This window comes from Asterias amurensis, chromosome 11 (assembly GCF_032118995.1).
Source record: "Asterias amurensis chromosome 11, ASM3211899v1".
Lineage (NCBI taxonomy): Eukaryota > Metazoa > Echinodermata > Asteroidea > Forcipulatida > Asteriidae > Asterias > Asterias amurensis.
The window spans coordinates 13,209,730-13,220,761 of NC_092658.1; the positions used below are offsets into that span (position 1 = coordinate 13,209,730).

At 39.0% G+C, this 11,032-nt stretch overlaps 3 protein-coding genes across 3 annotated transcripts in view; 1 reads left to right on the forward strand and 2 right to left on the reverse strand.

Annotated features, from left to right (window-relative positions):
* The window catches only part of LOC139944604 (D(1) dopamine receptor-like), a 43,572-nt gene that overhangs the window by 4,783 nt on the left and 27,757 nt on the right, over positions 1-11,032 (reverse strand). The window lies entirely within an intron of this gene.
* Positions 1,189-3,888, forward strand: LOC139944439 (baculoviral IAP repeat-containing protein 5-like). The gene is made up of 4 exons (XM_071941459.1): positions 1,189-1,415; positions 1,828-1,937; positions 2,534-2,648; positions 3,105-3,888. The coding sequence occupies exons 1-4, from the start codon at positions 1,269-1,271 to the stop codon at positions 3,192-3,194; spliced, it is 462 nt and encodes a 153-aa protein (XP_071797560.1). The 5' UTR covers positions 1,189-1,268; the 3' UTR covers positions 3,195-3,888.
* On the reverse strand, positions 3,941-10,944 carry LOC139944438 (cilia- and flagella-associated protein 184-like). The gene is made up of 10 exons (XM_071941458.1): positions 10,885-10,944; positions 10,061-10,178; positions 9,304-9,621; positions 8,435-8,761; positions 7,938-8,017; positions 7,440-7,593; positions 6,690-6,883; positions 6,083-6,295; positions 5,555-5,692; positions 3,941-5,125 (listed from the first exon to the last, which is right to left on the reverse strand). The coding sequence occupies exons 1-10, from the start codon at positions 10,900-10,902 to the stop codon at positions 4,880-4,882; spliced, it is 1,806 nt and encodes a 601-aa protein (XP_071797559.1). The 5' UTR covers positions 10,903-10,944; the 3' UTR covers positions 3,941-4,879.

The window sequence follows — 11,032 nt, forward strand, 5'->3', positions numbered from 1 at the left end:
TCGCTTAACACTGACTACTGACTGTTGCCCAATAATATAATATTCTGCTTCAGCTTTATGAAATTGGGCCCTTCTGGGTCAAAAATGTTTTCATTTTACCACTAGTTTTTGAGAGGTTTATCTGAAAACAGTGAAATACTTCCACACAGACATGACGGAGCGACAAAATTTGTCTGGGCCTACACGGTACACAGCATTCAGAACTTGCACACTGAGCACAATAATTATAACAAACACCGTTGGACGAACGTTGGTTGTTACTGAAAACTAAATTTGATATAAAACGAATGTATATGGGCCTATAGGCCTCTTTTTCCATAATGAATCATACCTTGTAATGTGCGAATATTATTATATCCATCCTGTCCATGCACAGAGTCTGTACCGCTGTAGACTCATGTCACTCGACCATCAAATTCCGGCTCCAAATACCGGCGAAATTTGTTCAGTATTGTCCCTTACAAAGCCCCATGTAAGACTGCAGGGAGAGAAACAAAGAACTCACATAAACTTCCTTTGTTGAAAATCTTGGTTTCCCGTGAAGAGCTGGAAGAAATTTTGTCTCCTTCGTTCCCGAGGAATTAATTTAAACTTCACTGAAAATTGCGCACTTCTTCACGGTCAAGTTGCAGACAACATAAAGAATGTAGTGCGAGAACCGTGTCACTCTTGTGCGATTGCGCCGTAAAACTATGCATAGATATGAAGTTGGAGTCAAAGTAAAAGATGATTAGATAATAATCTTATTCGAAATTCTATTTAGAAAATAATTTGCAAAGAAATTAGTAAAAAGGTCTTCTATGTGATATTTTAAGAAACTTCGTAGAGGCACTACTTACCAGTATGAGCGGATGAATAAGCCAAAGGAGTACGGTAAACACCCGAAAGATCTTACACTGGTCCCCTGTCTCAATCAGTACTACTTTCCACTTAACTTTGAGGGACTACCATGCACCTGTTGTTGATTGGTCGACGAAGATGGTTTTTTGTTTTAGAAAACATTCAGATTTGTTCTATTATAAGTGCAAATACAAAATATCCACTCCTTTTACACTGTACACATCGGAGGTAGATTTTATTTTCGATAAACGTGCGATAAAAGTAATACAAACGGGAAGATTCTCAACATTATTTTTTGTAAAGTGCGCCCTCAATCGAGTAAAAGAATTCCCTTCCCATCATGCAGTGTTCTGACGACCGCCATTTTCAATTCCAGTTTCTAAACAAACACAGGGCAGTGTAACAAACTTCAGAATATTGTTTTGAAAATGAGTACGCCAAGTAAAGTTTCAATCCCCGCAGGGGATAATAATGCCAAGGAGTTAAACGATTTCCTCATGAATACAGAAGAGCAACGGCTGGCATCTTTTTCAGACTGGCCGTTTGAGAACGACTGCAACTGCATCCCGAGCAAGGTTTGTTATTTCATGATTTTTTGTTTTGAATTCGAATTCATGAATTCTGAATTGTGATGTCTGAACTGACCGTTGTCTGTGATTCTTTTTGTTGACACGACTGTCCGACTGTCATGAGTGTGACTGACTGTAGAATGTATAGTATAGTGTACTGAAGTTTATTTTTATTTCAACCAACAATTTGTAAACTTCTACACATGTGGCACAACAAGTCATGTATTGTATTATGGATTTCTTCTAAGCTGTAGCGATTAGGCTTAAGTTTCAATTGTTGTTATTGTTCGGGTAACTGTATTGTGTATGGATGCTATTGTATTTAGCGCCATGGATGAGCACTTTCATCCTAGATTTGTGTACTTCATAATTTTATTGTATTTTATTATTAACTATCTCTATTGATTTACCTTTCTAGATGGCAGCAGCTGGTTTTTACCACAGCCCAACTCCTCAAGAGCCAGACTTGGTTCGATGCTTTATGTGCTGCAAGGAACTTGACGGATGGGAACCATCAGATGATCCAATGTTAGTATAAAGAATATGTGAAAATCTTAATGTGTCTGACCATTATTTTATTTTATTACTTGTTTATTTATTTATCTATTTATTTAGTTTCTATTTTGTAATGTTTTGTGCAAGGTTAAGATTGTGAATATGTGTCATATTCAGAGAACTTAGAGAAGTTGTGTTATAAACAGCAATGGTTGCTGTTAAGCAAATGTAAAACAGGTGGAAGGAAAGGGATCTGGACAGGGCTCAAATTTGAGAGAAAATAAATCACAAATTTTGTACTCAGACCAAAATTTGATTAACAATCGTAGACCAGATTCAAAATGACTTGAACAAGCTCTCCTTCAACACTCCAGAGAATTGACAGATGTATTATCAGAGTCATTGTTGAAATTGTTTACAAAATATTACAAAACAATGATTAGGTCTAATGCTAAACATGCTAAAAGGCCCAATGCTAATACATGGCTAAAAGTACTGACCTCGGGCCTGTGGTCCAGTGTTAATCTCAAGCCCTGAGATCACTCCACTAAAAGTGACCGACGATAATAAAACATAACTACAGAATCCGCTCTGAATATATCTTCATTCTATGCTTTCTTCGTATACAGGGAGGAGCATAAATCTCATGCTCCGAAGTGTGCCTTCATTAACATCAAGAAGGACAAAGATATGACAATTGCAGAGTTCTTGAAGTTAGAATCAGCTAGACAGCAAAACAGGGTTGTAAGTACATACAGTAGAAATCTCATTGGGGGGAGGGGGGCTGCAGTCTGCCACAATGCTTTCTTTAAATGTTTACTTTAGATGGCTTTAAGCAAGGAAGCTCAAGGTTTAGGCAGGGCAGCTTTCTTTGTAAAGAGCTGAACACTACTATAAATGTAAAATTTTACGTTACAGGTTTTATGGCTTTTGTCTTGCACCCTCAATGAAAGATATTGGCAAAATAGGGAGACCGCATTCAAAAATGATTGATTGGTCGGCACCATCAGTTACCCAAAAATAATTTTTGCAGTGTCCGCCGTACCTCAAAATGGGCCAACTGGCTTAATGTGTAGAGCACCAGCACATTAATACAGGTGTCTCAGGTTCAAATCCTGCTGTTGTTAGACTTTATTTCTTTGTTTAACCCAGAAGTCTGAAAGTGTCTCATCCCTGGAAACGGTTGTTTTTTTGTTGCAGAAAGGAGGGGTTGAGAGTCGGAAGAAAGAGTTCAGTTACGAAGCACAGAAGACAAGAGAGGAGATTGAGAACATGGCTTGCATGAATTGAATGTCTACACCTTTGCCATGAGGCGGCCATCTTGCGTTCTCCCATTCAAATCAATGTAACCAAACTGAGGCTGGCAGGAGAAATAGTCTGGTTCTTTTTTGTACATGTAATGTCAGCATCAACTACTGTATGTGATACAGGGGAAATGACCAAGATGGGGTGCCAGATAAGTGTCTACAGAGATCAAAGGTCAAGGGCTGCAGAATCTAAGTTTATATCTCAATGGAGTATTTTTTTTAACTCTTATTTTGAACTATCTTTTGTCTCTCGCAGATTAAAAACTTGTTTGTTTTAACTCTGCCATTTTCTATACACATAAGTCAAGCAAATCTGTTGGGTCTGCCGTGTTTTACATTTATTTTAATTGTGTTAATTTTGATTCAGTAAACTAGATTTATTCAAACCCAATAAATTTGGTGTAAAAAGTCCCCCCCCCCCATTTATATATTTATAATTAGCTGAGAGACTGTACTGGGCAGGTTGTTACTCTGTCATGATGTATAATTGTTAATTTTGAGGATGTATAGGTCACTGTCACTAACGCTAACCCTTATTTCACTGTTAGCGATGTATTTTTGTAGGCGAGTTGGCTGTTGGTAGTTAGAAGTTTGCCGATACCAAAATTTGAAAAAAACAGTGATTTCATTAAAAAACATCTTTTTGTAAATAAGAAACGTCTGGTTTGATGATCTTTTGTAGCATTTGTCATGTTTGCAATGCATTGTCTTTTTTGTTTAACCTTGTCCTTTTGGTCTTGCCTGTTTTTTCAAAACTAACTACCCAAAACAAACACAAAAAGACATTCTGTCTGATGTTAAATTATTAAAATTTTATTTACTGTACAGAACTCGGACGGATGTATACTTGCTTTGAAGTCGGTGCGAGTCATAGTAATTGCTTTCAAAGACTGACAGCCAAAAGTACTGAGTGTTTTCACTCATGGAAATTACAACCAAAGTTAAATATCAACATGTTCTCCTTTCTGTGCCCATACTTGAAGACATAACATATAACAATCATCTTGGCTGTAACTGCAGATTGAAGAAATATAATTATTGTTTTGTTCACATTCCAACTTGAGAGATCAATTCAATTCAACTCTATATAAAAATGCCCCAATTCTGATGCACTTTCATTATAGAAAAAGAACTTTATTTACAATAGGCAAAAGCTCAAGTTATATAAGATTAAAATTAATCCAGTCTTATACCACAGTATACCTACAATGTATATGGTTTGGGTAAATTTGTCTGTGGACAGCCAAACCAAACAGCGCCCCCAGTGTCCACCATACCTCAGGGACTGGTATTGCCCAAAACGCAGGCCTGATAACATGATAAAAGACACTTCAAAGTACATTTAAAAAGATTGTACACTGTAAGATAGTGGCACTTTCGGAATACACAACGTAGATCAGATGTTCCACCTTTGCACTAAAAGAGTTTATACTGATTTTCTTAGATGATATGTTCAGGCCTGGTTTTTCATATGTGAGAGGGCAGGGCATCATTATTGTAAAATCTTAAAGTCTATTGGAATCTTTTTAAGGGGCACCAAGGCCAAGACCAGGGTAATAAAGGCCATGGCCTTCGCTGTTTCTGTGTAATTCCAGGCCTGGCACTCCACAGTCCACTCAATATACATGTCAGTGTGTTTTTAAATATAAAATAGTATCTCAAGATCAATTAACTTCTGCCAGATCTAGCCTCATCAATTTTCCGTCGGACTCCAGAGCATGTGAGAGTCAGCTCAGCGTGTTGGCGCTTCAAGCTCTCCAGTTTTCCCCTCAGCTGGTCACCTTCATCCTTTCGATCCTCAAAGTCACGTAGTAACGGCGTGTTACCGAGGAGTCCTGATTTCTGTCGGAGCTTTTGGTTATCGATTCTCAGGCTGTCTCTCGCCTTCTTCGTCCTGGATAGAACGTCTCTTTTCTGCCGAGGAGAAATATTTTGGAATTACTGAGGGTTTTAATTGAAACTGAGAAAAAAAATGAGTGATGAGAGCTCTGTGACTTTAAGGGCCTTGTCATAGGAGGTAAATTTTCCAGCAATCAAGATTGATTAGCAATTGAGATTGATAAACAGTTAAGCCCGATCTTAGCTTTTTGTGAAATAGGCCCCTGGGCTTATGAATGCTCCCAAAATGAAAAGAAATAGAGTTAGATCTATAAACAACATAGTTCCTTGTCTTTGGCAAGGTAAAATTACGGTATTCAAAAGTAGTTTGGGACCAATTTGATCCCACGTACATTATTTAATGCGTGAAGGAAATAATACTTGTGTGCTTTTGGTCCCAATGTTCAAAGACATGCAATCCTCATATGCAAATGTGAGGCTGTTGAGTTTTGACCCCTGACCTACCTGAGCAACCAATGACTCTACTTCCTTCAGTTTGCCCTTTTGAACCTGGTTCTCGGCCTGTACAAACTGCAGTTTCTCCTTGACGTGGGTCAGCACCTGGACTGTGCTTGTAATCTTCTTGCGAAGCTTCAGAAGTTCCTGGTTTTTACACAAACAATGAGTATAACATTTAATTACCATTCATTCACATACATGAATAATGCATAACACAAGGCAATTTGTGTGTATGGAATGCCCACCAGGGCCAAATTTCATGGCTCTGCTAACCACCCAATTTCGGGCTTACAATCACCATTCTCCGCTTACTGCGAGTGGTAGCAAAGCATGTCAAGTAGCTTGGAGTATGCACGTGAAGAAGCGAAAAATCACTGCTAACTCGTGAAATATGGTTGATGTTAATGCGTAATTCCACGCTTTAATAAGCGCCATTTCTTTTGCTACTGTCCAAAACCATGAAACTGGGCTCTGTTTACAGGTCATTGTTATTTGCTGTGATCCTCTAAAGCAGTGATTTCACACTAAACCTACCTCGTTCCTCTCTTCAATCTTCTCATTATACGTCTGGTTCTCAATCTTAAGCTGCTCAAAGTCAATAAGATGCAGTCCTTCAGCAAGCTCCTCCTTAGCCTTAAGCTGCTGCTCGCGCTTCCTCAGTCGATTCCTCAGCTTAATGTTCTCCAGTCTTACTTGCTTGACCTCCTCCTCCTTCCGAGCCTCATTCAAGAGATACTGCTCTGTATCCTGTAAAGCATCGAGAAAATAAATTAGTTTGTAATCTGATAACTGGGGTAATAGAACCAGGCCTGGAATTACACAGAGGCCACTGAGTTTGTGCCATGAACAGGGTCCAATTTTATAGAGCTCCTTAGCACAGGTAAAAGCAAGATGCCAGTCAGAAATGGTACACCGTCATGGTGTTTAAGTACAAAACAATCCTGCTAACTTGAAAAAGGTTATTCAAACCAAAACCCCATATTGCGCACCATTTGGAACTGGTAGCCTGCTTATTTTTGCTTAGCAGAAAATATGAAGGAAAATATTCTGCTTAAGTAGCTCTATCAAATTGGGCCCAAGGTAAGAAGTTGTAAAAAGTTGTTTGCTCTAGGTCTGCTTGCCAAAGTGAACGCCAACGAACCTTTGGAGTGATGGCCTTCCCTGTGCGGCTATTGATAGCAATTTCAGCCGACTGTTGTTTGAGCACGGTGAACTGATTGGTCTCATGCTCCACAGCATCCAGCTTGTCTGTACGACGTTCCTTCAGGTCCTCCAGCTGGAGGCTCAGGTTCTCACGCTCTTCTTCCTCTTGCTTCCGAAGCTCTTCAAGATTCGCTGTTGGGGAAAAATGATGAATGGTTTTTACGGAAGCAGGGGACCGAATTTGAGAAAAAAAATACAAGAACACAAGGCTTGTTCCTGAAAATGTTTACTGGACTAAAATTGTTTTTTCAAGACCCAAAATATAATTATGGCATAATTTTAAAGTGAGAGATCTCCTGCAGTATGAATTTAACTCTTCCATGCACCATTTTAGTGATAAATTGATCATATGGATACATAATTTGTTTATTTTTTTTTTGCTTATGACTACCCCCAAAAACACAAGTCACAAAAGCATCCCCAAATAATCCTCATTCTGAAAACCGTGTGGTCGTGCAATCTTTATTTTTCGTTTGACAACCTTTTTTTTAAAGTGATGTAAATCGATGACTGGCCACTATCATCAAAAGCAATGACTTACAGTGGCTCTTCTCAAAGCGACACTCCTCCCAAAAGAATTTCCTACAATTTACTGCTATAGTTCCTTTTATGAATTACAGATGACTCGGCAAAACAAACAACTATTTCTATACAAGGCTGTTGTCAACCAGGAAGGTTGTTCACTCACACATATATTTCAGATATCGCTGTTCCTGGTCTGTGACGTTTTTATCCATGTCTTGGCGTTGATCGTCAGTCTTCTTCTTTCGGAAGTACTCTGCCAGCTTGTGCTGGAGCTGAACATTCTGGCCATGTAGCTGCTCTCTGTCACTCATACAGGCCTGAGAATGAAAATAAATTAGTTAGTCATTCAGATACCCACTTTGTTTCAGACCTTGAACTTCGCTCTTGATTCGGGGCATAGCAAGAAGCAAAGCAATTTGAGGAAAGTGTAAATTTGTATTGAACCCTATGAAAGTACAATTTCACAATGACTTAAATAAGTGTTGTTATACTGAATCACAACTTCTTGATTTGTGCAATTCATAATCATAGACATTAACCCAATGTTTGTATGAGAGAGATGTACTTTTGCCAGCTTGGTTTTTACATCCCCAGCTGGAAGTTTGCAGAGTTCCCTTGACGGGAAGATCTTCTAAACAAACAAACAAACAAATAAACAAACCTGGTACATCTCAAGGAGTTCTTCTCTGGTCATCCATGGTTCCTCTTCATCGTCATACTCTTCCTCCTCTTGAGGGGATTCTACAATTAATTATACAAAACGATCAGAATGAAAAGTACAGTAAATATACTGGAATTTTACAACATTGGATTTAGAAAGAGTATATTTATTTTAATCTTCCATCTGTAAAGATAACCAAAGTAAGTTTTTAAGTGAGCCAAACAAAAACAAAATCTAAAGGTTTACACTGGTTAGGGTTTGTCTCTAAGGGCAAGTGTTTCAAAGTTTTTTGCATTTTCTTTATTTTAATCAGTACTGTCAATGGTTGCAAAGCTCCACATGAAGATCTAAATGCCACTTTGCAACCCCTCAGTTTTCAACAGCTATCCCAGAGCAAATAACCAAACCAAAACTTGACACTGGTATCTGAAAACAAACTTGCAAAGCTTCAAACTAAGTTCATGCAACTCATTTGAAGTTGATGTTACATTACTTACCCATTCTCTCTGGTGTTCCTGCTTCTAGCTGTTCTGGCTCTCCCGCTGGACTCCCCTCTCTAGATAATGGTTCGGTCACAGCAACCACAGGAGTCTCTGGTCTCTCCCCCTCTGCGAACGTATCACTCTGTGGAAGAGGGGAGGCTGGTTTCTCTTGTTCTCCTTCCTCTGGAGGGGCTTGTTCACCTCCTTCTGCATCTTCTCCTCCTTCTTGTTGCTCTTCTGTCTCTGTTGCTGGGGCGGACTCTTTACCTTCCTCTTCTACTTCTCCTTCAGGCTTCTCCTCCTGTCCGTCTGCTTCATCACCTTCTGCTCCTTCTGTAACAGCTGATAGACAAATAAATAACAGAAAGTCTTGTCCATAACCATCCATTTCAAGGGCTTCCACCGGACATTTGTGGTGGCTTTGCTTGCTAAATGTGATTTAAAATACATAAAGACCAGCTAAATATCACTACAAGTGGTCAGCTGGCTAGTTCAGAGTTGAATATGAAATAAGACTAAGGAAAAAACTAATGGACTAGTGATATGGCCAGTTAACTGGTCCTGCTAACCAGTCAAAATCAAACCTTGGTCCAAAACCTTGTTGCAGTAAACAGGCATGATAGTTGGCAATTTGGAAGAGCACAACGGCTGACCTAGATTTTTCAGGTGATTTAATAACCATTTTTTCCGAGGGCGAAAACATAGAAAATCAGACTCAAGTAGGAAGAACAGTCCATGCCTGAGTAAAGAAAGCCACATCTTTTGGCACTGTTGCTCTAACCTTACAAACAAGTTTGAAACAGATGACAAGAAATAAAGGAAGAAGACCCTAAAGAGATGGAGCACAGATCTGGCTAAAAAACATAATCTAATCGATCACCAACCTTCAGCATCTTCAGGTACATCTCCAGCTGCCTCTCCTTCCCCTTCTTTCTGCTCACCATCACCTCCCTCCCCCTCCTCACCACCTTCCTCCCCTGTCTCCACTTTCTCTCCAGGCTCCTCCCCCTTCTCCGCTCCCTCTCCACCCTCAGCTGGGTTCTCCGCATCTGGAGCTACCTCTCCTTCCACAGCAGGGGCACTTGGCACTCCATCCCCTGGAGCAGCTTCTTCTGCTGGGGGTGCATCTGTTGATGTTTCCTCTTGTGTCTCAGTAGGTGCATCAGGCTGAGCAGCATCTTCTGTTGGTGCTGGTGCTTCTTCTTTAGGTTACAAAAAAGCAGGTTAAGAAATTATTTAAAGCATTGTATCAAAAAGCTGAATGTTATTATATAGAGCGTAGATAAAAGCAATCCCCTTTTATAATGTCAAACATCATCTTAAAGGACACCACTCAAAAGGCAAGGGCATCTATGCATTTTCTCATTGGTATAGGGCACCCTATGAGGAAACTATAAACTTCTGCTGGAACATTTCAAGAGCATGGAGTCAATCATTGTCTCTGTAAAGTATCGGGCCTGACCCCTTTTCTATCAGTGCACAAGTTGTTACTCTTTAAAATATGTTGTTTTGAGTTGAGTTGTAAATCTGGTTTCTAGCAGGGTTTTATCCATGATTTGAAAAAGGGTGTCAAAAGGCTGGCCCAGGATCCTACACTGACATTGTCTCATGACAAAATCAAGTATTTGTACTATGGCCAACCTGTAGCAGCCTCTTCCCCAGCAGTTGGTTCAACCTCTGCAGCTCCCTCTGCTGCTGGGGCTGTTTCTCCCTCAGCTGCTGGTGCAGCCTCAGTTTCAGCAGGCTCTGGTGCTGGAGTCTAGGTAGAAATAAAACAACAAACAAGGCAAATAATTATCAACATGATCAAATGAAGTTAAAACAACATCAGTTAATTTCAAAGTCAGCTAACAACACAGACACTCTGACTCAGTGAGGACTGAGGGGAATCTAAACAATCACGCATTTTTTATTTAAAGGGGAGGTACACGTTTGAAGAAACGTCAACTATCAAAGACCAGGGTTTTTGCATGACTTGGTTGTATTTACTATTAATAATTTAATTTTAATTTAATTTTGAAACCACTGACTTACTAATAATAGTATGTAAGTGGTTTCTAAATTAACTTAATTTAATGATCATATTAAATGGTCTGGACAGTTTATATTTAGAAGACATGACTTACTACATTAACAACATGAAAGTCAAATCTTTAAATGATTGAAATATGTAAAAAACAAAACAACACTGAAACCATCCATAGAGCTTATCTCGAACTGACAACCAACATAACATCAAAAAAATACAAAATGTTGTTGTTATTTTTTTAATTGAATTGAATTGAACTTTGAAGAAGGAATTTATTTAACTTTTATAACCATTGTAATTATTGTTGTTTATGGTCACATTCAATTAAAAAAACTTGGAAATGATAAACAAACGGTTGGTCTGACAAACTTACAGTTTGATATCAATTCGATGCATTTTACGAAACAACTCTGACAAGTTTACTTAATTTATTTACCTCTTCTGCATCGGCCATGTTGTTTTTACGTCGTCTCCTTGGAGTTTTAAAGTCAGTGCCATACCCCGACTTAGCTATACAAACACTCACATAACATTTGCGGCACCAGTCTACGTATTTCAACCTCGTGCTGAGTTAACACTTTTTA

Bases quoted from the DNA above. Each gene is read 5' to 3' on its own strand.
- LOC139944439 (XM_071941459.1), top strand. From the start codon at position 1,269: ATGAGTACGCCAAGTAAAGTTTCAATCCCCGCAGGGGATAATAATGCC. The intron at 1,416-1,827 runs GTTTGTTATTTC...TTACCTTTCTAG, and splicing joins GCAACTGCATCCCGAGCAAG to ATGGCAGCAGCTGGTTTTTA. The intron at 1,938-2,533 runs GTTAGTATAAAG...CTTCGTATACAG, and splicing joins GAACCATCAGATGATCCAAT to GGAGGAGCATAAATCTCATG.
- LOC139944438 (XM_071941458.1), bottom strand. The intron at 8,762-9,303 runs GTTGGTGATCGA...TTTGTCTATCAG, and splicing joins TGTACCTGAAGATGCTGAAG to CTGTTACAGAAGGAGCAGAA. The intron at 6,884-7,439 runs GTGAGTGAACAA...TTTCCCCAACAG, and splicing joins GCGATATCTGAAATATATGT to CGAATCTTGAAGAGCTTCGG.